Source organism: Manis javanica, chromosome 2 (genome assembly GCF_040802235.1).
Source record: "Manis javanica isolate MJ-LG chromosome 2, MJ_LKY, whole genome shotgun sequence".
Lineage (NCBI taxonomy): Eukaryota > Metazoa > Chordata > Mammalia > Pholidota > Manidae > Manis > Manis javanica.
This window is the reverse complement of record NC_133157.1, coordinates 138,861,825-138,885,529: the sequence shown is the minus strand read 5'-3', so window position 1 is coordinate 138,885,529 and position 23,705 is coordinate 138,861,825. Positions and strand designations below refer to the sequence as shown.

Genomic DNA, 23,705 nt, shown 5'->3' with positions numbered 1-23,705 from the left:
TAGTTCTTATTGGCTTGATTTTTCCTTTTTCCTTACTTACTAAGAATGTGAATGTCTGTGTAATAAAGTCAACATTTGTTTTGCTGTGGTGACTTTGGGTAGGTTAAAGTTGAGAAGGACCTGAGAAGGGTTGGGTCATTCTTCAGCCCTACAAACAAGCAGAAGGGGAATAATATTTCCAACTAATGAACTGTGGCCTTCCCAATAGAGCTGTTTATTAAATGTCTGCATGGTCAGAGTTACTCTTCTGCAGTCCTTAGGCAGGTGCCACGCTGGAGACTAGCAGAAACTATCTCCTTAGGGTAGCTGCTACTTTTTCATTTTAGGAAGACAGTCTCTCTTTGACTGGCAGATGAAAATTTAGTCTGTACTTAGAGGCCTTGTCATTGAAGAAAAATGTTTAAATGCTGGACTTGCACTCAGCAAGTTGAGAAGCTTGAGCTGTAAACTGATGCGCAAACCAGGACCTGTCAGAGGAACAGCAGGTTGACATCTCCCATTGCGCTACAAGCTGCAGAATACCCTCTTTGAGGGGAATGGTGCTGTAAGCCTAGTACTTTCTACATTACTTTCCTGTGCTGTGGGGCATTGGAGCCAGCCAGGTTTGTGTAAGTGGCTTGAATAAGTTAAATAGTATGACATGAGTTCCCAGTATTTCCTCTACTCAGAAAAGTTAAAGGAGATCATAGGAAAAGACAAATGGATACAGACAAACAGTACAACAGACTCTGGTGAGGAAGCTGCCCCCGTAGTGCTGGAGCAGCTTGGTGCCAGGGCTCTGAGGATCCTGAGGAAACTCAAGGCCCTGATTGCTTTTCTTCTCTACAAGAGTGAGGCTACAGCCTTATCAGAGATGGCTTTCAAAACTCTATTTGTTTTTGACCATGGATATTTCATTTCTTGCTTCCCTCTCTCCTGATTTATTCAGAAATTAATTGCTATACGAGTTACTTATTAACTATAATTAAAGCTTGTGTATTAGTATTATGTATTGGAATTTTTTAGTTTATCAAGATGTACTTACGTTCCCATTCAAAGATACTGAGTTTGATTTGTTAAAGCAGTTCATTGTACATATGTATGTTACACATGTTCTACTGCTTAAGCTATTAAAGTTGTTAATAAAATTTATGGTCATCTTATTTATTATAGCAAAGGTTACCAAACAAAACAGCCTCCATGTAGATACATAAGTGGATTAAGCATATGGGTCTGGTCTGGTTTTTTGTACATTTTGTATTCAGTGTTTGGGTAATATGTTTTTCGTTCTAAATGCATTTAACATTTTGGATTTGTGTGGTGCATTCAGGAATTGTTAGCAGATTTTTAAGTTTTGGAATTTTAAATCACTCAAGTAATTCAGGCATATTAAACAAGCTTACCATGCTCTAAAGAAGGCCACATGACTTAATGATGAAGAGCATGGTTTCTGAAGTCTGAAAGACCTTTGACTGTGACCCCCTCACTGTCACTTTCTAGAGCGGCACTGGCCACTGTGGCAGCTCCTGGTCATGTATAGCTGTTAAGCACATGAAGAAATGTTGCTATTGTGACCGAGTGACTTTTAAGTTATATTTAATTTTGGTTAATTTAGTTCTAGCCACATGTGACTAGTGGCTACCATATTGGGCCTCACAGTGTAAGGTGACTTAACTTTTCTGTGTCCCAGTTTCCCATCTCTACAGATGAGAGCATAGTTAAGCTACCTTTTGTGGTGATTATAAGAATAAATAAATACATTAAAGGAGCATAACACTATGTGTGGAACAGAATATGTCCTTGAGAAATGATAGTTATAATTATTTTTATGTATTTAATAAACTGGAATAATTCTCCTTTTGAGCATTAATTTAAACCTATTTATTTTTATTCTTCCCTTTCAGGATTAATTTATTTTTGGAAATCAAGTGCAATATTAAAAGGAAAACAAACCACATTACATTATTGGAAGCCATTTCTGCTAATTTTATTACTTTTTAAAATTTATGATTTGATTTGAATACTGTCATGGGAGGAGCTGTGAGTGCTGGGGAAGATAATGATGACTTAATTGATAACTTAAAAGAAGCTCAGTATATCCGCACTGAAAAAGTGGAGCAAGCCTTCAGAGCTATTGATCGTGGAGATTACTATTTGGAAGGCTACCGAGACAATGCTTACAAAGACTTAGCCTGGAAGCATGGGAACATACACTTGTCAGCACCTTGCATTTACTCTGAAGTTATGGAAGCATTGAAACTTCAACCAGGATTGTCTTTTCTTAACCTGGGAAGTGGAACCGGATATTTAAGTACAATGGTGGGCTTAATTTTAGGTAATTTTATTTTTGTAAAATTTTATTTTAAAAAGTAAGCTGAGTTTTCATCACTGTTTATGTGTAAATACAGAGTTTGTAACTTTGTGCCTATTATATGCTGGAATATATATACTCAAAATAGTTATCTTCTTGAATATGGAAATACAAGGTAATAGTAATCCTTTCTTGTTCGTAGCCCGAACCCCGATAGTTAGCTTCTGCGTTCAGTCCTGGACTTGAAAAGCTCTTGGAACTATTTTCCAATTCCCAGTCATTGTACTTAAAACTGCACAGCTGGTAGGCAGGGGGCTCAGGAGTATCATATACTCTGTTTCAGCTAAAGCATTCTGACTCCTGGCATAAAGTTATTGGTGTTCCATTTTAAAGGGAATAGTACCAGGTTTTGTGAGAGATACGGGCATATACAGTATATAGAGGGTGTGGCCCTGGTGGAACAAAGTAGGGGATTGGAGAAAAAATACAGAGAGAAGTATGTTTCATTAAGCTTTCAGTACACTTACTGTCTGTTCTGCCAGGTGTTATTCCTGCTGTGAGTATACAGCAGTGACCAAAAGTGACAAATATCTGCTTCGAGAAGCTTCCTGGGTGCTTACTATGAGGAGTAGGCATTGCACTTCACATACAGTAACTCATTTGGTGTTCCTAGCAATCCTGTCAAGTATATACTATTGCGATATCTGTATGTATGGGTAGCAAACTGAGGTACAGAGGGGCTAAATAACTTTAACTTGCTTGAAGTCATGTAGTTAGGAAGTGACAGCTGGGGAATGTGGAGTGTGGGTGGCAAGAGGATGAGTGGAGGCAAATCTGCTTTAGGATGTTATGAATGGAAGATGAATAACCATGAGTTTTACTAAGCCACTTCATATTTTCTGACTACCCTTGGTGACAAGCATTAATGCCCACAACATAACAGGCTCCTGCACTCGAGTTCACAGATAGGTGGGGGTGGGGAGCCTTAAGAAAATCAAGTGTTGATCCAGTGTGATATGTGGTAGGATTGAGGTGTATGCCCAAGTAATGGATGATACTGTGTGGTTTAAAATTCACTCTGAAGTGTCAGGGAATCACTGAAGGATTTTAAATAGAAAAATGACTCAACCATATTAGAGTGGCTGTGTCCCAGTATGCTTGAACAGTCCTTGTTTGTCCTAGCATCAGTATTTATAATATACATTATTTCACAAAATCTGACAGTTTGAGCAATATCATGTGGTCACATTATATGACTGAAGGCATTTTTAGGCCCTAAGTCCCCCTTTCCTACATACTGACTAGCTCCTTACTTTCTTTCCCAGTTATGGTTCTACAGTTTATTTCATAAAAATAATTGAGTCATTTCTTGGTATATAACATGTGCTCAAAAATGGTAGCAAATTAATTTTTACCAAGAAACAAGTTTAGCACTTACACACAAATTTGGTGCTCCTGGGTATCCTGAGATAGGAATTTCTCAGCAGGTTGGGAACCCCAGACTTTTTCACTAGAGCCTCTTTGGAAAGGAATCTCTGGAGTTAGATACATTTTCCAAATCAAACAAACTTAATTGGGGAGAGTAGGGGAAGCTTCTTTTCAAAAATGAACCAGTACATTTCTTGACCATCTCTGGTAGCTTTAGCCTGGAGCCCAGGCATCACATCATGTCTGACTAGCCTCAGCACAGGATAACATCTTCTCCAGCCTCATCAGCTGGCTCCTGTTGAGGGAGGTCAGTCTGGCCAATGGCCTAGTGTGAGGAGAGAGAGGTCATAATTAGCAACCTTGCTTGCAGTGAGTTTGCCTTCTTTAAACTCAGTCCCTTAGTCATAGTCTCGAAGAGATTAGATTCCTGTGGCCAGATGCATTTGTAGGCTGGCCTCAAACATCACTGTATCTTAAATGTCTTTTAATCCACATCAGAGGGCAGTGTAGGGAAACAGACCCTCACATAAATGATCACACAATGCACTAGACATTTCCTCCTGTTAGAAGCTCCAGGGAGCTGTGGATCTTTAGTTACATGTAGGACTATGGTATCTGGACATTATTCCAGGATTTATCTGTTTGTGGTCCTGTGGTCAAGACCAAGATAGAGTTTCTTTTTTTTTTTTTTTTTTGATGGGAAATACTTATTGGATGAGAAAGAAAATAAAAACACCTTAAAAAGGAAAGGCAGAAAGAGTCTATAAAACTGTGATTGTAGCTAATAAATCTTTGATCTGTCCAGCTTCTGAGGAAGCTTAGTCTTTTTTCCCCTTGCCCTCCTTTTTTGTTTGTGTTTCATGAGCATTTAAGTGAAGGAGGAGAGAGTACAACCATAAAATCACTTAGGTACAGATCCAAAGAAGGATGGATACTTACATGCTCCCTGATTACCTGAGTATAGTGAATCCAATTGGGCTCCATTGTTAACAGAAGTTCTCTATAACATCATGGCTGTCAGCCATGTTTCTTTCCTGGTCACAAGATGGGAGGATGTGTGTTCACCATTGGCAGTAATTCTCAGCTGAGGACATGCTCAGCATAGTTTAGAGGAACCCCGGCTGCAGCAGGGAGAAGAAGGCATCTGTGGTTTGGTAATGGAAAGTGCCCCTTGAGGATTTTCCACAATTCAGAAATGCCTGACAAACATAGGCTGCAATCTTGAGAGCTTTTGTTATTCAGTGAGAGGAAGTTATCTTAACTGCAGGAAATTTCTTTTGATTAAAGTACAGTGGAAAGAGTTGCTCATAAGTGGAATTTGTTTTTGTCCCTGGAGAATGGATTACTCTAACTCCTCATATGCCCCATTTAGACAACTTGTTTTGCTTCAAATTTAAGATAAACTCTTGTTCCACTTGATTCTCCATCGGTCTTCCTGGAACTAAGGAGTTTCACAGAGAATCTAGTACTTTATTGATTCTCCTCCCAGTACTGTCTTCTCATAGCTAGGGAATCCCATTGAAAAGTATGGGGCAAGAAAAGAGGCGTACCAAATCCTTGATTTCCCAGAGTTGAGTAAAACATCAAAACTACAAGGGCAAGTTACTCTGATACATTTTTTGATTCAGGTAGGGTGGTTCTTCTCCATTCATCCTTTTTGCTTAAGGATTCACTCCCATTTTCTTATATAGCTCATAATATAAAAATTACAGGTTTCTTATAAAACCTATAATATCAAGATTCATCCAATTTAATGACTTTCTTAGTCTCTTGTCTAGTTCCTCAGTTAATAGGAATGGTTCTGGAGAGACTGCCAGAATCATTCCAGCACTACAACATTAGTTCCTAAAGGAAGCTTGTGTGTGTAGAAACTTACTACTGACATAGGTAAATACCTACAACTGCTGTGTTGTCCAGAAAGGATGATTAATTAAGCTTCATGTTGCCATCATGTTTGGTTTTTTTATTTTCTTCATTGCAGGACATTAAGTGGTTCTCATTCAGTTACCCTTACTTACATTGCCTTTGACCTCAGATAGTCATGTTTTCTCTTTCATTTTAGCTCCCCTCTGCCCTTTAATGAGGTATAATTCACATACCATAAAGTTCACTCATTTTAAGTGTACAATTCAGTGGGGTGTAGTAAATTTGCAGAGTAATGCAAACATTATTCATATTGGGCCATAATCCACTTCAAGAACACTTCTGTCACCCCAAAAAGATCCCCCATGCCCAGTTGTATGCACTTCCTGTCCCTACCCCCAGCCCCTAGCAACTGTTACTTTATGTTTCTTTAGATTTGCCTTTTCTGTATGGCACATAACAATGGAATCATACAATGTATGGTTTTGTTTATGGTTTCTTTCACTAAGCATCATGTTTTCAAAGTTTGCCCACGCTGTAGCATGTATTAGTACCTCATTTCTTTTTATGGCTGAATAGTATTCCATCACATGGGCATAGCACATTTTGTTTGTCCATTCACCACTTAATGGACATTTGGGTTACCCACTCTTTGGCTATTAGGAGTGATGCTGTATGAATATTCACATACAAATCTTTGTGTGTACACCTCTTTTCATTTCTCTTGGGTGGATTCCTAGGAGGAGGATTGCTAAACTGTATGGTAAGTTTAACTTTTTCAGCAGTTGCCAAATTATTTTTTAAAGTGGCTTCACCATTTTATATTCCCTCCAGCAATGTATGAGGTTCCATTTTCTCCACATCCTTACTGTTGCTTTTTTTTTCTTTTTTAATAACCATGTTAGTTGATATATAAGGGTATCTTGTGATTTGAACCTGTACTTCCCTGATGTCCAATGATGTGGGGCATCTATATGCTTTTTGCTCATTTCTAAATCTTCTTTGGTAAAATGTTTATTCAAATATGTCTCCAATTTTTTATTTAAGTTGTTGGTGTTTATTATTGAGTTGTAAATATTTTTAATATATTTTGGATATAAGCCCTTTATCAGAAATAAGATTTTCAAATATTTTTTCATGCTCCTTTAAGCATCTCTTAGAAAACTTGCCTGGTTCACTTCAGGCCAGAGAGTCAGGGAGATCCAGTGGTCTTATGCCCCCACCCCTTCTTGGTAAGACAAAACACAGTCTGCAGGTTTCCAAGGTTTTCTCTTAAGGGAGATTACATTTTCTGCATTAGAAGTCTTAGGTGCACCTAAGATCTCTGTGCACCTTGAGAGTTTGCCTTCAGGATTAACTCTCCCCAACCTCGTTAGATTATCCATATACCAAATACAGTCAGTCTGTATTATTTGCACATTTTCCTACTTGCTAAAATTTATTTGTAACCATCAAGTACTCAGAGCTTTCAAGATCATTCATGCACATGTACATAGGAGTGAACAGTTTGAGTTGCTCTGTGAGCTCATTCTGAGCTGGGGTGGAACAAAGTGAAGCTGTGCTCTTATGTCAGCTATCATACAGAGATGTTCAGAGAACCAAGCGTCTCTCCCATTGCTGGCCCCTTCAGTGGGGCAGCCTCGGGAAAATTTCACTTAATACTTTGAAGCTCATTTTCTCTTGTAGACTCTACCAGGATGAGTTCTCAGGATTTAAGATTATGGTCTACTTGAAGTGTGTATATACATACCTCCCCCAGTAGCAGTGGTTCAGCATTTGTTAATTGTTTGCTGGACTTAATGCATGTAACATACTACAAATAATGAATTTCAACTATATATTTCAGAAAATTACTAAACCTTTCTGAATTTGTCTCTTTATATGTAAAAAAGCTTGTGAATATCAATCCCTAAGTGTAGGTGCCAGTGCCTATGGAATTGTCTTTCATACAGTCTTCCCTAGGCTGAGTTGGATGTTGGACTGAGCATATCAGCTAGCCAGAGGTTGACTTGAGTCAGCAGAGCTGCTTGTCCTGCTGATGCTCTTGGTCCCTTCTGGAGCCACCTGCATATTCTTCTGTAGTGTCTCTAATAGTGTCAGTCCATCCGTCTCCTCACACCTTGGCCTTCAAAGATTCTTTCCTTGGATTTCAAAACTGCTTTGCTTTGATAAACAGATTCCCTGTCCTTTTATGGGAGCTTATTTGGTTTTAGTCTGAGGTAAATGGTGGGTCAGTCTTCTGTAACACCCATGTGTGGAGCACCTGCAGGTTCCCAGTGGGGAGGTCGTCTATCTGGTGAGCTGTAGATACTCTTCATCTCCCAAGCTGTGCTGATAGACTGGAGATTTAAATATGTGTGTAGACTGTGTATGCATATCTTCTTCAGGATACACAAGATTCTAAAATTCAACCTGTCACCAACTTAAGTTATCCTTTTTGACTCTGTCTCACACAACACAAAGTAATTCAGATTTTCTTCTTCCATGCTTCCCATTTTGGTGAAAGGTACTTTTGTCTGTCAAAAATTACCCAAGGCTGAATCCTGAACATCAACCTCTTTTGTCTGCTTAATTATATTGTCCAGAATTGGTAATCTATTCATAGGGTTAGAAAACCCAGAAGAATTAAAAGCATGCTCTGAAAGATACTCCTTTTTTCCCTCTCCTGCATTTTAACTGGTTGCCTTAAGAATACCTTTTAGAGCCACTTCAAGAATATAGTCCTGAGGACACCTCCATTTTTTGCATAATAACCCACATGATTGCCCAGGGATGGTAGTTGACTTGAAGTTAGAATTTTCTTAGGTCTGTAAAAGAAAATATGTATTGTATTTAAAAAATGTTTTATCAAACAGCTTTTTAAAATGAGTAAGAAGTTTATTTTGAATGTACTTACCTGTAAGACTTCTGTGGACTACCTCATTGTGATCACTATCAGATAAAATATATTTGGCATACATTTTTTCCAGTATACTTTATTTTTAGATCAAAATATGAAAAGTACACATTTTTATGCTTTGTACATACCTACCTCAGTGTTAGTTGTACACCTTTTAAATTTGGGACCATAGCTACATGTATGTACTTTTTCATTCTTTCAAAAAGTAATGATACTGTGTCAGCTGCTAAGGATACAACAGTGTACAAGACGCATCTTATACCCTTGTGTATGTCATTTCTGAAAGCAGTAGAAGCATTGTTTCAGTTTTATTAGGTGTTCTTAATTTAGTTCAGTAAATATTTACTGAGTATTTATGTGACTTGATCACTACACTGGTACCAGAATATCGTCAGAGTATTGTCATAAATAAATATACAGTGAAATGAAAGAGCTGCTGAAAATGACTTTCAGGGGAAATGATTACATTAAAAAGAATTTGAATCAAGATCTAAAGGTGTTGACATTACCTTTTTAAACTACTCTCTGCTATAATTGAACATATTTTTTCTCAGTTTATTGAATTTGCTTTGGTAGAAACTTAATCTCTACTATAGATGTGTGATATATAGTCATAAGTTGCTCTGGACATATTAGACGAGTATTATCAACCCACTGGGTAGAAATATGTAAGTGAATTGATTGTGATGTCCTTAATATTTTGACATTTTAGACATGTAGTTTACTTAGGGGCTTGGGTCCATTCTTTGTAACTGTTTAAACCAACACTTTGAGATTTTGTGTAAACATTTTTCTGAGATTCATTTGTAATAACAGAAAGCAGCATTTCAATACCCACAGGCTGAGAGGAGGCTGAGAGACTGGAACTGGAACTTTCTGGTGAATTCCAAGACTTGCTTCATGAGGTCTTTCCTAAACCTAGGGAGCAGAGAGCAAGTCTGTAATCTTAGATATATCCAGTTAGCTTCAGAATGGTTAAACTAGCATGGCAAGATTTTTGATACTGTCTTGCTTCAGTATGCCTTTTTAGTGTGATACAGTAGGATGGAGAAACCATAAGAAATTACTTACATCTTAAAAAGGGGCAATACATAACATCATTTTCTTTTTATCAAGTTAATGAGTACTTAATTCATCTTTTGCTGATTCCTTCTCCCCTTTCCTTTATCTACCTTTGCACTATTTTAAGGCTGTATTATACACCCCAGGGTGTTCACAGAAAGGGAGAAGGAAACCTGTACTTGTATGTACTTTTCACCTTTTACTGTCTCTGAATTCTTTCTCTTTTTTAAACAAAAGGGTAAACGTTTATCTGGAGTTTGTTTTCTTGTCTCTGAATTCTTACAAAGCTACTTACAAATCTTTCCAAAGATGTATTATTTCATACAATTAAAATTAGTAATAAAATAGCATTGTAAGTTACTGAAAGATGTTTTTACATATACATTCTAGTTCTCATTAAGAAACTTGATACTAGTTTTCATAGAAACCAAATAACTGATTCACCTACTCCCTCTTGTGGTAAAAAGGTAGTTTTATCCAAAGTGCTTTTATTTACAGTTACTGTGGATATCACTTTACCAATGAGAACAGCAGTTGGGATAGGCCAACAAGATTTTAAAAATCATTTAGATTAGGCTTTGTAATAATTAGGAGCATGTGGCTAGTGCACTCCAGCTGAGCTGCCTTTAGGGTTACCTGCAGAGCCTGGGCCGTACCTTGAGTTCCCTCCTCCAGTTTGGAGTGGCACCCATCATTTACAGTTTAATTCAATCAAAAAATTAATGGGTTATAATAATATGAAGTCAAGTTTGAGAACCGCTTATATAGGTTGTGACCACTATAAAGCTTCTATAACTAGTTCTGTATACAAGCATTTATGCATGCTGTAAATTTCTAACAATTTGTACCCATGCTGTACTTTGTAGTATGTGATGCACTTTTACATAATTTATATGAGTTTCCCAGGGACCCATTTTATACAGTAGGAAAGACTGGTCTCAGATTATACAGCTGTTAAGAGGGGGAGCCAGGATGGGAAATGAAGATAGCGACCTTAAGTTCTCACTCTCTTGACTCAGTAGATCACAGTCCTCTGTTGTGATGATGGATCTTGAATTGGTTCATTTTCAGAGGTCTTCTGGTTATGTATTATGAAGTACTGTTTGCTTGTGGCTGGGCTCCATAAAATTAGCTTTACAGGAAATACTAAGGCATTGAAAACTCCATTTGTACATGGTGTTAAGGCCTTGATTTCCCTGGCCAGCCTCAGGCAGGCTTCTAGCCTACATGCCACACTCTGGTTGTCTAGGGTACTTCAGAGGAGGGTGGCTGGAGTGTTGGGTGTCACATGCGGGTCATCATAGACATTGATAAGAAATGTAGATATTGCAGAGACCTAGCTATCTAAACCTAGTAATTATTGAACATTGTATATAAGCTTTGATTATTGATTAATTGGTAGACAATAATTGAACCAGATTAGATCCAACTACTACAAAAGAAAAACAGTCTCTAAATTTTGTTACATTGAAACTTTATTATACTTGTTATTACTCTTAATAAATGGGCTTTTGCCAGCCTTAAAAATCATTTCTAATATACAAGATACCTAGGTTTTTCTAATAACTGCATTTGTCCTAATAAACTTCGACTTCTGTATATGTTTCTATTTTCTCTTTTATATTTTGCTGTTAAAAATAGTGGTCAACTGAGAGTACTTCCTTTTTCTTTAAAAGGTATTACAAAAATTAAACCTTTATTATTTTATAGAAAAATCTTTTCACACTGGCAAACACAAAATACCATTGGGTTTATTGAATACAAAGTCAAATTTACGTTTCATCATCTGTTAGATGGTGTTACAAAGTGTTAACACTTTCTTCTGGATATGCTATACCTTTGACAGCTTGTACCTTTCTATTAGAATTGTTTTATACTGTTCATTTTACTTATCTGAAAATCTCAGACCATTATTATTTTTTCTTCCCAGACCATTATTATTTTGTCTTCTCTTTGATTAGCCCGTTATTTTTTCATTGAAAAAGCTATACATGCATATAGATAAACACACATTAGACAAAAGGGTGTGATGATGGAAATGTCACCTTCCCAATCCAGACCTCTTAGTCCACTTCCTTCGAAGCAGCTATGTAAACATTTTTAGTTTTCTATTTTTATTTTTTCTGTCTGTTTAATCCAGATGACAAATAAGAGTTGTAATAAACAGCATCACACACTTGATGTGTTCTAGTTGTATTATCACATTCTAAATAAATGCAATGTTGGTGACATGACTTTTTAAATTATGCCTTTTATTAATGCATTCTTTTAAATTCCTTATTTTCAGTGTTAATTACTATGCAGTTTATCGGTGATAATTAAAAATATGTTGTTTTAATGTTAATTACATCCCTTAGAAAAAAATGGTGTTTGTGCAAGAAAGCAATGTGTAGTATATTCTACATGTGTGTTTATGATACTGTCAAATAGATCCTTTGTATGTTAAATTGTCTTTATCTTGTGTCAAGGTATTAGGAAAAACAAGTTATGTGAGAAAACATTCTTGTGAAATTTTCTTAACAAACTTTAAACTTTATTTCCAAAAGTTGCCACTTTGCTTTTAGACAACAAGCAGAAAGAAAAGGAAAAAGAGATCCATGGTGTCTTTAAATGACAAATATCCTAGGTGTTCTCTTTTGGCCTAGAACTCTAAAGTCCAAACTCCTTCTGCTAGTAAGGCAGTTTGAAATATTGAATGGAAGCCATGAAAATCTATTTTACCCTCAGTGGATCACTTTAAAAAGGTAAAAGGAAAATTAGATTGATTTCATAGAACAATATTTTCCTTAGTATGTAAATAATGTTAAGTAACTGTAGTTTGAGTTTTTTAAGTGAGGAAAACGAGTGTTTCTTAACATTCTTTGTTTCTTTGTTTCCTTATGGAAGTTGAAGTTTTCAAAATATTCAGATTCAGTATTAAAAGTGATGTCATGCTTTTCTAAGTTTAATTGTTTTGCCTTTCATTTTTTGAAAAGAAATTTTCATTTTAGTTGATTTATCTATGGTGGTATTAAGGAATTATAAGAGTTGTTAAATGATATTTCATAGGTTCCAGTTTTCAGATGAAGACCTACAATTCAACAGTAATGAAACAAAATAAGAAGCACAGCATTTAAGACTGCATCAATTGGAAAAATTTATTTTAAAAGTATGAAAACATTGCAAAGGAAGCTAATTCTGTTGTAGTTTGATGGATCAAGTACCTTTTTATTTAATCTTTTTATCTGAATACATTTTTTAAGTAGAATTAGTTTCCTAAATAATACTAATCAAGTGCAATATGTAGAAATATACTAGGTTAAAGTATTTATCTGATTTTGGCTTGAAGATAGTATCTGAGCATTTTGGTTTAGTTTTTATAGTTTAGGTCGTTCCTGCATCACAAACCGTTTTTTTTCATGTGCCCTCTGAACTTTCAAACAAAGTAACTGGTGACTAAATTTTTTGTTATTTAAGAATTCCTAGAGGTTGATAGAACTCTAGTATATACTGTACTTTCAATGACATTTCAGTAGGGGCGCATCCAATTAAGTAGTTCCTAAATACATACAAGATATAGAAAATAAGTATTGTAAGATACAGAAAATGAATACACATACACAACACTTTTTCCAAGGAGACCAATCTCACTAATATAACAAAATGTGGAATGGAAAATGTGGTTGACCCAATTCCAAAGTTCATAAGGAATTATCATAACTAGATGAGATTGTGTGTTCCTTTCATATGGGTCACACCGCAGGCAGTATACTCAGTAGTCATATTCAGTGTACATGTTTGTCATATTCTCAGTGAGTTGGTACCATGGTGGGGAAAGAAGTCATCCCAAGATCATCATGTGGGGCTGAGAAACCTTTCCTCTATTCCTCATTTCTGGAATGTCACTCATCCTTGGCTGTTGGCTGTAAAAAAAGAAATACCAACTGAGAAGTGAAGTATGCTGGATGGGAAAGTAAGGTCGGCTCTGCAGTGAGTGTGTCTGATGGGAGCTCCAAAAGGAAGAGAATGTGGTCTTAGCCTTCAAGGAATTTAGGTTTTACTGGGTGGTGTGAGAGAGTTATATAATACCTTTGTCAGCCCATGGCTTCAGGCAGCTTAGAACTGCTAATTTTTAAACAAATGATAAATGAAAATATAATGGTAAAGAACTTAAATTTTGTATAGAAATACAATTACTTCTTTGGCAGCATTATACTGAAAGATAAGCTATTCCCTTGAGAGGATTTTTATATAGCTTTTTTCTTTTTAATTAAAGCAATGTAAATAGTGGTATTTCCATTCAGTTTTTAAAATCTGGGGCTAGCAGATATTTGCATATTTCAAGCTCTTTAAATTCTCCTGATAATAAGTGAACAGAAAAGAGCTCTATAAAGGCATTATTAATATTTTTTTTACAAAAATGCTGCTGCTACAATTGCAGGTCCTTTTGGAATAAATCATGGGATTGAGCTTCATTCAGATGTGGTGGAATATGCCAAGGAAAAACTGGAGAGCTTCATCAAAAATAGTGATAGCTTTGATAAGTAAGTATTTATATCTATAGTTCTGGTTTGAGAGCACTTGACAAATAGATGTGTAATGTGTCTGACCCTCAAAACTATTAGTTTATTGATACTGAATTTCTCAATTGAATGAAGCAAAAATCAATGTATAAAATGAGAGAAAAATTAAGCCAGAAATTATTCTATGCTATAATTGTTACTCTGTATAAGTCTGTAATAAATAACTTACTTTTACATATTATGTTACCACTTCATTAATAGGGTAATGTTCCGTTCATTAAACGTTATACAAATACTATTTCTGAAGATACAAGGTAAAGATGTTTGGCATTCGAATGCTTTTCTGGCACTGGTTTTATACCTTTGGGATAGTAAGTTAATAGTTCTGCCCTCTTTATCTGTGACATAAGGGTCACATAATATACCTGTTAGCATATAGGAAGGACTTAATAAAAACTGAATTATTTTGTAATACATCTGAAGGAAATAAGCATAGAAATATTGATGTAACTTGTGGTAGGGTTGTTTGAGAGATTATTTTATAAAACCATTGTTTTGAACTCATATTTTCTCTTAGAAGAACTACTGCATGGCTTTGGTCCTTTAGCTGGCAGGGAATCTGCTTGGTGTGTAGTGTACCTAAAGTTCAGTAGTGTTAAGGACCAAGGGCTCCTTCTACTAAAGTTCAGGAACTCTGTGAGACTATATAGAATTTAGAGGGCATTTATATCTTTCACCTAGTCATATTTTCAAACAGAAAAAGGATAGGAATCACAAGCTTACTACTTAGTTACTTTCTATTAAAAAGTTAGTGTAAAATCATTCAGATTTCCATCTGGGCTTGTTGGCAGTGGGCTTTCCTCACTCAGTGCTCTGTCCTGGCCATGACCTTGGAGTTGAGAAACTTGGGGGAGTCTGGATCAGAGCTGAGGGCTTCTGTCTGGAGTTTAGGCTAGGGGGAAGTGCCAGCAAGGAGGCCCTGAGGCCCTTGTGAATGCCCTTCCTTCACCGCTTCCATGCACTTTGACCTTTGTGTACATTCTCCTTTGCAATTGCTAGTTTGCATCTAACCTCTTGCTTGTGAGACCTTATTGGATGAAGAATAGAAAACTGATGAACTGCAGCAGAATCCTCAGTTGTAGAGGGAAGGGGAGGTCTTGTGTCTGTCTAGGTGAGAGCATTATGGGTTATTAAAGACCTGAGGTGAGCTTGAGCAAGTTGGGTAATGCTCAGGTTTTACTCTGTTCTACCAGTAATTCAATGGATTTGAACAAGCCGCTTGAATTTTCAGCATCAATTTGCTGAATACCATCCTTTATCTTATTTATAATTTGTCTTTATTTAAAAATTGCCATTTAATTCTCATTTTGAATCATTTTTCTAGTGCTTACCGTGTTGGTTCATATTCTAAGAATAACATAAATAAAATAGTTTTTAGCCCAAGTTATGTTACAAGAAATTGGGATTGAATTTTAGCTCCTTTTGTGTCAATCATTTCTGTCTGTCTTACAATTATAGCATGGAAGCTACTCAAGATGTGGATATGAATATTATTTATTAAAAAAAGATAGAATTTTGGTGAATTTATTGAACTTTTACGCACTTGTTTGAGGTTGAAATTTAATATACACATAAGGACTTTTGAATAAAGTGGAACTTAGAAAATATAAAAATCATGTTAGTAGAAGCAAATGTTTAATGTCTGTTACATATTAGATGGTAATGCATTTCATGTATTATTACATGAAGGCTCAGATAATCCAGTTTAGGGTCATTATTCAGGCAGAACGAACTCAAGAACTTTGAATCACTGAAGCATCTCTACACTTGTATCTATTGAGCTCAAGTGTTTTGCTGACAGGTGGGTGCGTGATCCTGGGAAATAGTAAAATACAACATTCTTAGAAGCATTTCTATGTTAATGTAATGTAAATCTTAAATACCTACTAACATGTAAATTTGAAGACCTTGTATATTTGTCTCAGTTTTTAAAATTTTTCTAAAATTGTTTTCATGTAATTGTAAAATGATCACATTTCCTTGGCTTGCATTTTTGAGTTTTGTTAATGTGTTATGCATATTTTTTACTCATAAAATGATGAATCACAATATGGTGATATGACTGATCTAAACATTTTTTTGTACTTTTTAATGGTCTTGTTATTTTAGTTAAAATAATCAGACTTTATAATGTAGTTGATTCTGAAGTGTTGCAACTTATTTTTGAAACAGATTCTCAAATTAAATTAGTCTGAAAAATCAGCTCTGGAAATGTTATTTATTCTGATTTTAAAGTAGCATTCTAAAATATTCTGTATTTCAGGTTATAAAAGTATCTTGCACACAAAGAATAGTAGGTACTGAAAGTACATTTCTTTTTGCATTAAGTTGTAAATGGTTGGAAGTTAGTAATCAAAGTTGGTAAGTCATTTAGTGGGCTCCTTTTCTGGTCTTTATATCATTTGGTTTGCGTGACAGAACTTAGAAAGATACAGTTTTCTTCCTATCTTGTGTTTTGATGCTTTCTTTGCAACTTTTCTGGTTTGTGAATAACATTTACTCATTTTCAATTTTTTTAATTTGAGAAACTTGCCTACAAAGTGATTTTTAAAATTCCATTTCCAAGCAGTTTCACTCTATTGAATTGTGTACAAGTCATCAAAATACATATTTTAATTAAAGGATATAAAATAATTCAGGAAAATTAATTGCTATTATATATTTCTTAGTGTACAAGATTATACTTAGGTGTAACATGGAGAGAATGCAACCTTATTTATCCTGTTGGTTTGGAACCTTTTTTATCAATTCCTTTTTCAAAAGCATTGTCTTGTTATGATTTAAATTGCATCTTAAAGTTTTCTTAAGTACATCTACTGAAGATCATAGTGAATTCCCAAGTGTAGTAGGTGGGAATAAATTTATAAACTACTACTAAACATTAGAATAGATACAATGTAAGATAACTTAAAAAAATTGTGTAGCTATGTGTTTTTCTGTGTACTTTATAAAACAAGCTGGGTTCCTGAGTCTCGAAAATAAGGTTCCTTCTTTTAGAAAAAAGTATCCTTTATTATGATGTGTATACTTTGAAACTTTTTTCTCTGAGTCTTATATCAGCAAATGAAATAATTTGGAGAGGCTGCTCTGAATTTACTGTTCGGAGATGGGAGGGAAGAGAGAGCTAGTTCTCTCTTATTCCTTTGCTTTCCCTATGATATTCCTAGATTCCCATAAATTCCCTTATATTATAAAACTGGCATTTGATTCCAAGGGTCCTTTAAAACATTAGAAAACTTTTCCAGGCTTCCTGAGCTAAGTGGTTTCTGTTGCCACTGCCGACTGCCGGCGTAGTGTAAAAGCAGCCACAGACACTGAAAAGGAGCATGCGTCACCCTCCATTTAAAAACAGGTGATCGGCTGGATTTGTCTTGATCAGTTTGCTGATCCCTGTGCTGCTCTTCACACACTCCTGAACACCTTTATTTTAGCCCACTCTAATCTAGATAAGTCTTTGGGCCTAGGCTTTAAAGGCTCTTAGTGTCTGATGTAATGTTTAGAGAAGGTTGGGGAAGAAAGTCAAATTATATGAATCAGTATTTGTGCATGTACAGTACAGTAAGCAAAATAATCTCTCCAGCTGTAGTTACCTGGGAGAGAAAGTCAGTGAAAGGGAGCGTGAATGGGAAACCTTTACACTTCAAATACTTTGCAAATGAGTTGGTAATTGGTGTAGCATTTGTTATAATTACAGTTATGCATTTGTATAATAGGTATACATGTGCATGTAATTGACTTGACTTGGCTCTCTAGAACGCATGCTTTGCAGTGTGCCATTTCCTTGTAAGACAATAATAGATCAACAGATCCTATCTCCTCTCCTCTACAAAGATACTATAGCTGATTTTGGAAATATTCTAATACTAGTAGCCACATGAGTGCAACGTAATCTGATTTATTGGAAAATTTTCATTCTGTTTGAATGAAGGACCATTGTTTCTATACAGTTTGTTATATAAATCAGTCATCATTGTAAGTACTAAAAACAATAATGAACTAATAAAAAATAATAGCACTTAATTTTTGTCTATTCATTAAGTACCACATACCATTCGAAATTCATTATCCAAACAGTCCTAGAGTCAATATTGCTCTCCACATTTCCCAGATGGGAAAACTGAGGATTAGACAGGCTGTAACTTCAGCTAGGCCAGTTTTTCTTAAGTCCGATTTAGCTGTGATGATAGAAATACTGATTTACTCTAATACCCTTCTTAGCAGTAAGCTGCTACCAATGAATTACAGACTCGCAATTTAGCTCCAGATATAAAAGTTGAAGCAACACTTTTATTTTCATAATCTGTTTCCTTCAGGTGATTCTAAAGACTGCTGTTAGCATGGTTGAATGTATCATAGTATTGTTATTACAGAGCACACCTACTGTGTTTTTTAATGAGACATACCTAGGGTGTGAATTACTGTTGGAGCAGAGATGAGAAGTAGATGCAGTGTGTCCTTTTTTTTCCCTTTGTTTTAAGTTACATTTAGTTTTAAATTACATTCAGAGTTAGTATAGTGGTTTTTATTTTAGAAGATTTAATTGATTCATGGTGAGATGTAGTATTAATTTTATTTTTATAGGTTCATTTGTCACATGATAAGTATTGGAAGAATTAAACTTCTATCTTCTGTCAGCTTTATCACTAGAGTAGTTCTGCTTCATCTAAGAATTATGGCATCCTCGATGTAGTTTTGCTATGTATAAATATATAGTCAACATTTCAAAATACTTCTCAGATATTTGAACATTTTGATACACTAATGTTCAGATGGTAGTTTTATAACACTTGTTACAGGTTGGAAACACAGCTTTTAATCATGCACAAATACCAAATGGTGGGACGGAGAAATGCTTAAAAATAGTCATCAGGGCTATTGGTTATATATTTTAACCTCAGTTAGAAACAGCATGGCAAAAAGTTTGGTGGCTTCAAACAGATGATTAGGAGAAGAAATTGTTGAAATACATGGAGTTTCACTTTTATGTGATGTACCTGTTGTGTTGCCTATAAAATGGTTAGAGATTTGCTTTTGATCCTTCGGATTTTCTTAGAGCTTCATTTATTGAAACACCGCTCTGTTTGTACTCTTAACACTTTGCTTTAAATAATGCTTGAATTATTCTGAGATGAGTTTGATGCAGTTGGAAGGGAAAATACTTGAAAAGGTAAAATCTTTTTTTTTTGTATTTAATACTTCAATTACTGACTGTAAGAGTTTTTGAATGGTGTAACTTCATTTGGAGATCAAAAGATTAACATTTCCCTAGGTTTTCTTCCCAGTGAATAGTTCTGAAGTTTTATCTTGTTTTAACCAAGCAGTCATAGCTTGTAAAACTCAAAATGTATATTTGACAAAGTGTTTTAAGAAAAATAAGTTTCTGTGATTAATTTGGCAAGTTGTTTTGGATGAGGTATGGAGAACAATGCAGGATTCTTTCCTATGCCCTTGAAATCCTTTATTCTATTGGAATAATTATCTAAAATTTCAATGACAGCATCCTGTGGCACATGATAAACTAGGTGTGCAAATTGTCAGCCCCCACTTCAACAGTGTATTGAAGGGGAATATTGTTTTTTCTACTCTCAGTCAGCTCCTAGACCTAGACTATCCGTCTAAGAGGGAAGCTGCAGGGCAAGGCTAGGTCACCCTGATCTCCTAGCAGCTTTTCAAAAGAATTATATGGGCAAGTTGGCAAGGTCCCTGCTGTGAACGAAATCATCTGTCCATCTCAAGATGAAGATATTCCAACATACACCTACAAAGAAAACCACTGCTAAGGTAAGTGTTTAGAATCCTAGTGTTAATTTGAACAAGTATTCATGTTGTAAAGCAAGATACATATGTGCTCCATATTTTCCCACAAATGAGTTTCAGTGTACATTTTAGTAAGAGTGTCAAATATTTTTCCTGCCTTGTATAAGAGAGTCTAAAAACAGTCATTAGATTTTTCAGGTTCAAATCAATAAATGATTATAAGTCTAAAGTGAATGACTTTGTAGTTATTACACACATTTCAAAACTGTTTAACATACTGTTAGGAGGTATAATTTAGTGTTAGTAGGAGTTCGAGTTATTTCTAGGAAATTCTGTTTTGGAAATTTTCTTCAGAATAAAAATGAAATCTACTTTTCATTTTACTATCGTGAAATTTTAATGAACTCCCTGAAGTCAACTATAAAAATTAGGAAAAGAACAATAAACTATACTTTTATAACTACGGTTACAGTCACATAGGAGGTATCATTTTGTGCACCTCTTGCTGTTTTTTGTTGTTCTCCCCTTCCCAAGTTTCATTCGGTATTTGGTTGATGTGAAAAGGTAAAATTGGTATTTTCTCTTTCACTAATTTTAACCTAGATTTTATGTGTAAATCTATAAATAGTACAGTACTGTTTTGTAACAGACTGAAAACTTATGGTTAGTTTATTGCTGAAGTCTTCCAGATGAGATAGAAATTGTATTTGTCATTTTCAAAATTAAAAATTGAAATATGTCCTTTGCCTATAGAGGTTTGTGGAAACCTAGATAAGATGTGGCTTTTAGACAATAAAAGCCTAAGGAAGAATGTGTTCTATTTTCTTTTCTACATTGAAGGAATTTATAGGAGTTGTAATTTATTCTGATAATAACATGGTAGCCGTCATCTGTGCCTTCTATCAGTCACTGAATTCTTCATATATATGAGTTGAGCCTGATGTGGTAACGGCCGTGAGCATATCCATAAACATTTGCCTGAAAAATTTTAATGATAGCTTTCTGAAAAAAATGATAGCAGTAGAATTTGTATGAATTTATTTACATGAAATACTATTATAAAATCATATCATAATTTTAGTATTAGAGTATAAATGTCTAAAGCCTTAACTATGTACCTAGTCAGATATACGAAAGCTCATCCAAAAGTCCTTTATTAGGAAAGATAACCTATAACCTATTTATGTATTTTTAAAAAATATTTTAAGTATATGCAATTTGAGAATTGTTTCATTTATTAATATGAAGGCTTCATGTACTATAGGTAGAAAAGATCAAGCCGTAGTTATAATAAATAATTCCCAGATGGGACACTATCTCTGGTAGACATTTTTCTTAAAAGTACTAAACTGGTGGTGTTACAACTTTTTTGTAATGTATTTGACATATGAATTTTCTACTGTTCTAGATGTCTTAATGCCAATATTTAAAAATATACTTTTCTCCTCAATTTTACTTACATTCTTGAAGTTTTACTATTTCTGTCTAAAAATAGTCTCATTCTCTTGGGATATTGTCTCAAGTTCAACTAAACTTTCAAATCTGATTCTTGTGGTAAAGGAAATTAATGTAAACATGTTAAATGAAAGTGTAAAGACCCTGTGTGCATTTGTTAGACATATATGTTCCATTTGCATTAGTAGAAATTTATAAAATAAGATCTTATTTACTCTCTAATGCTTTGTAATATTCCTTAAGTGAAAGCAAATATATTTGTTCAGTTTACATTGCAAGGGAAAACAGTAAGGTTTTTTCCCCAAGAATAAGGGTGGCTTATTTAAGATCTTCAGAAAGACCCCCCCAAAAATGCCTTTCAGTCATAGAACAGTTGATTTGTTCATTAAAGCCAAAGGTTTGTTCTGTTTTTTACTTCATTTGAGTTTGGCATTTTGGGAGAAAAAAATGTGTTTTGTAGCAGGATCCTACAGTTTTTTTTACAGTAGCCTAATTTAAAACATGAACAATTGTACTGATACAGAGAGTGCCATACATAGGTACATGTTTTTATGTGCTATTTCTGGGCAAGATTCTCTCCTAGTCCTGATATTTTTGTGATTAGCATGTTTATCAAATCTGAGCTTATATTCAAAGTTGGTAGGTGGAAAAGTTGACAAACATTTATGTTCCTTATATGGCTCAATTATTTAGTAAGTACAATAGGTGATGGAGATACAGTTAAAACTCAGGAGAAATATTCAAAGAGTTAACAGAAAAACCAGGAGAGTGTTTCAAAAGGAAGGTTGTGTTAAAATATTTGAAGCTCCTGTTTATAGGTGATAAGTACAAGGATAGTTACTATTTTCAGTTTGTGTGGCTGTTGAAATATAAAAAAAAACTTTTTTTTCTGTAGTAAATCTTTGAAATCCCATGTTAATTTTATCTTTACAGTACATCTCAGTTTGGACTGGCAACGCTTTTAGGGCCCAATGTCCACATGTGGCTAGTTGCTATTATCCTAGATAGTGTGGCTCTAGATTGCCCTGTCTCCTTTTAGACCACAGTTTGTCATTTCTGAGGGAAGTTTTCCCTGAGTCCCCAGGTTCAGTTTCCTTTCGTTCTTAGACTTACAGATTTGTGTTCCTTCCCTTTAGAGCATTTATCAGAGTTGTAAATTTATTGTTAATTAGTGAGATTGATGTTTGTTCCTTCCGCTATATGTTGGCAGAAGTGTTTCCCATTGCATTTATAGTCTACATGCAACTGGTGCTTAATAAATAGTGTCTGACTTACTGGGCTGTACTAATTATTAGTATTAGGTAACTTGACTAGTCACACATTTGATTTTAGAATCAGGCACTAACTTCTTTTTAATTTATTTTGCTGGGATGAGAACGTATAAAGTACCACTAATACGATAAATGGTTTTATTTTAAGTTGTTTCCTTGTAATAGTGTTTTCCTGGGTAATAGTTCTCTAAGCTGTCACGTTTTTTTAATGAATAGGAAGTTTATAAAACCATAAACATAGTTTTGAGTTGATTTAATAGACTTGATAAGAGGTTTAGCAGTTCAGATTTTTTTATTTAAATTCCCTGCTCACATTCACACTGACATTTACAAGACTGACTTAAATTGTTATAAAATTGAATTATTTAAAATATATTTTAGAAGAATGAAGACTTAGATTTCCTTGAAAATAATAGTCTTTTTTAAAGAATGCTTACTCTGAGTTTGATAAAATGATTAAACCATGTGATCCATAGTATCAGATTTTTTTAAAAGCCCAGAAACATTTTGGCCATATTTAGGTTGTCTTGATAAAAGAGAAGTTAAAAATGGTGCCTATGTACGTTTACAATTTTGTATGTACTACACAAGTAGAAAGAATGGGATATTATTAAGTTGGATAAAATTTCATTGCAAAGCCAATATTTGAACTGTAGCTTGAAGTGTTAGTAGGCATTTATCATGATGGCTTAGTGTCGGGGTGGGGAGATATGCACAGTGGGTACCCTGTTCACCCACACCATCTGCCCCTCTGTGGAGAAGTTAGGAGATTGAGAACTCTTCTTTAAATATCAATGATCATAGTGTGTCTGTGATTTAGCGAATTTCAATGTAAACTTTTCATGTAGTAAGTCTATTAATGACCAAAGGAGAGAATATGTTTTACAAAGTAAAAGTGATTCAATCAGTGTCATTTTTCACTGCATGCCAAAACTTTTAATGTAAATTATTTCATCAAATGATAACCTTGATTTTACTGTGCCATATTAACTTTAATCAACTTAAATGTGAAAGGATATTCCCTAAATTAATTTTAAAAAGGATCACATGTTTTATTAGTGCATTGGGGGTTTTAATTATATATGTTAGAGATTATTTTCAGATTTTTCAGAATGTAA

At 34.8% G+C, this 23,705-nt stretch overlaps 1 protein-coding gene across 6 annotated transcripts in view; it reads left to right on the top strand.

The window, feature by feature from the left end:
- PCMTD1 (protein-L-isoaspartate (D-aspartate) O-methyltransferase domain containing 1) overlaps nt 1-23,705 on the top strand; it is a 69,593-nt gene that overhangs the window by 29,086 nt on the left and 16,802 nt on the right. For 3 of the 6 annotated variants that reach the window (XM_036990789.2, XM_073229501.1, XM_017659579.3), the window contains 2 exons: nt 1,884-2,314; nt 13,963-14,065. The exons of 1 other annotated variant lie outside the window; for it this stretch is intronic. In XM_036990789.2, coding sequence (XP_036846684.1) covers nt 2,008-2,314; nt 13,963-14,065 — 410 coding nt within the window. In that variant the 5' untranslated portion in view covers nt 1,884-2,007. Of the gene's footprint in view, nt 1-1,883; nt 2,315-13,962; nt 14,066-19,693; nt 19,886-23,705 lie in introns of those variants that run through there. 2 more of the 6 variants (XM_036990792.2, XM_073229503.1) reach the window with 2 other exon arrangements.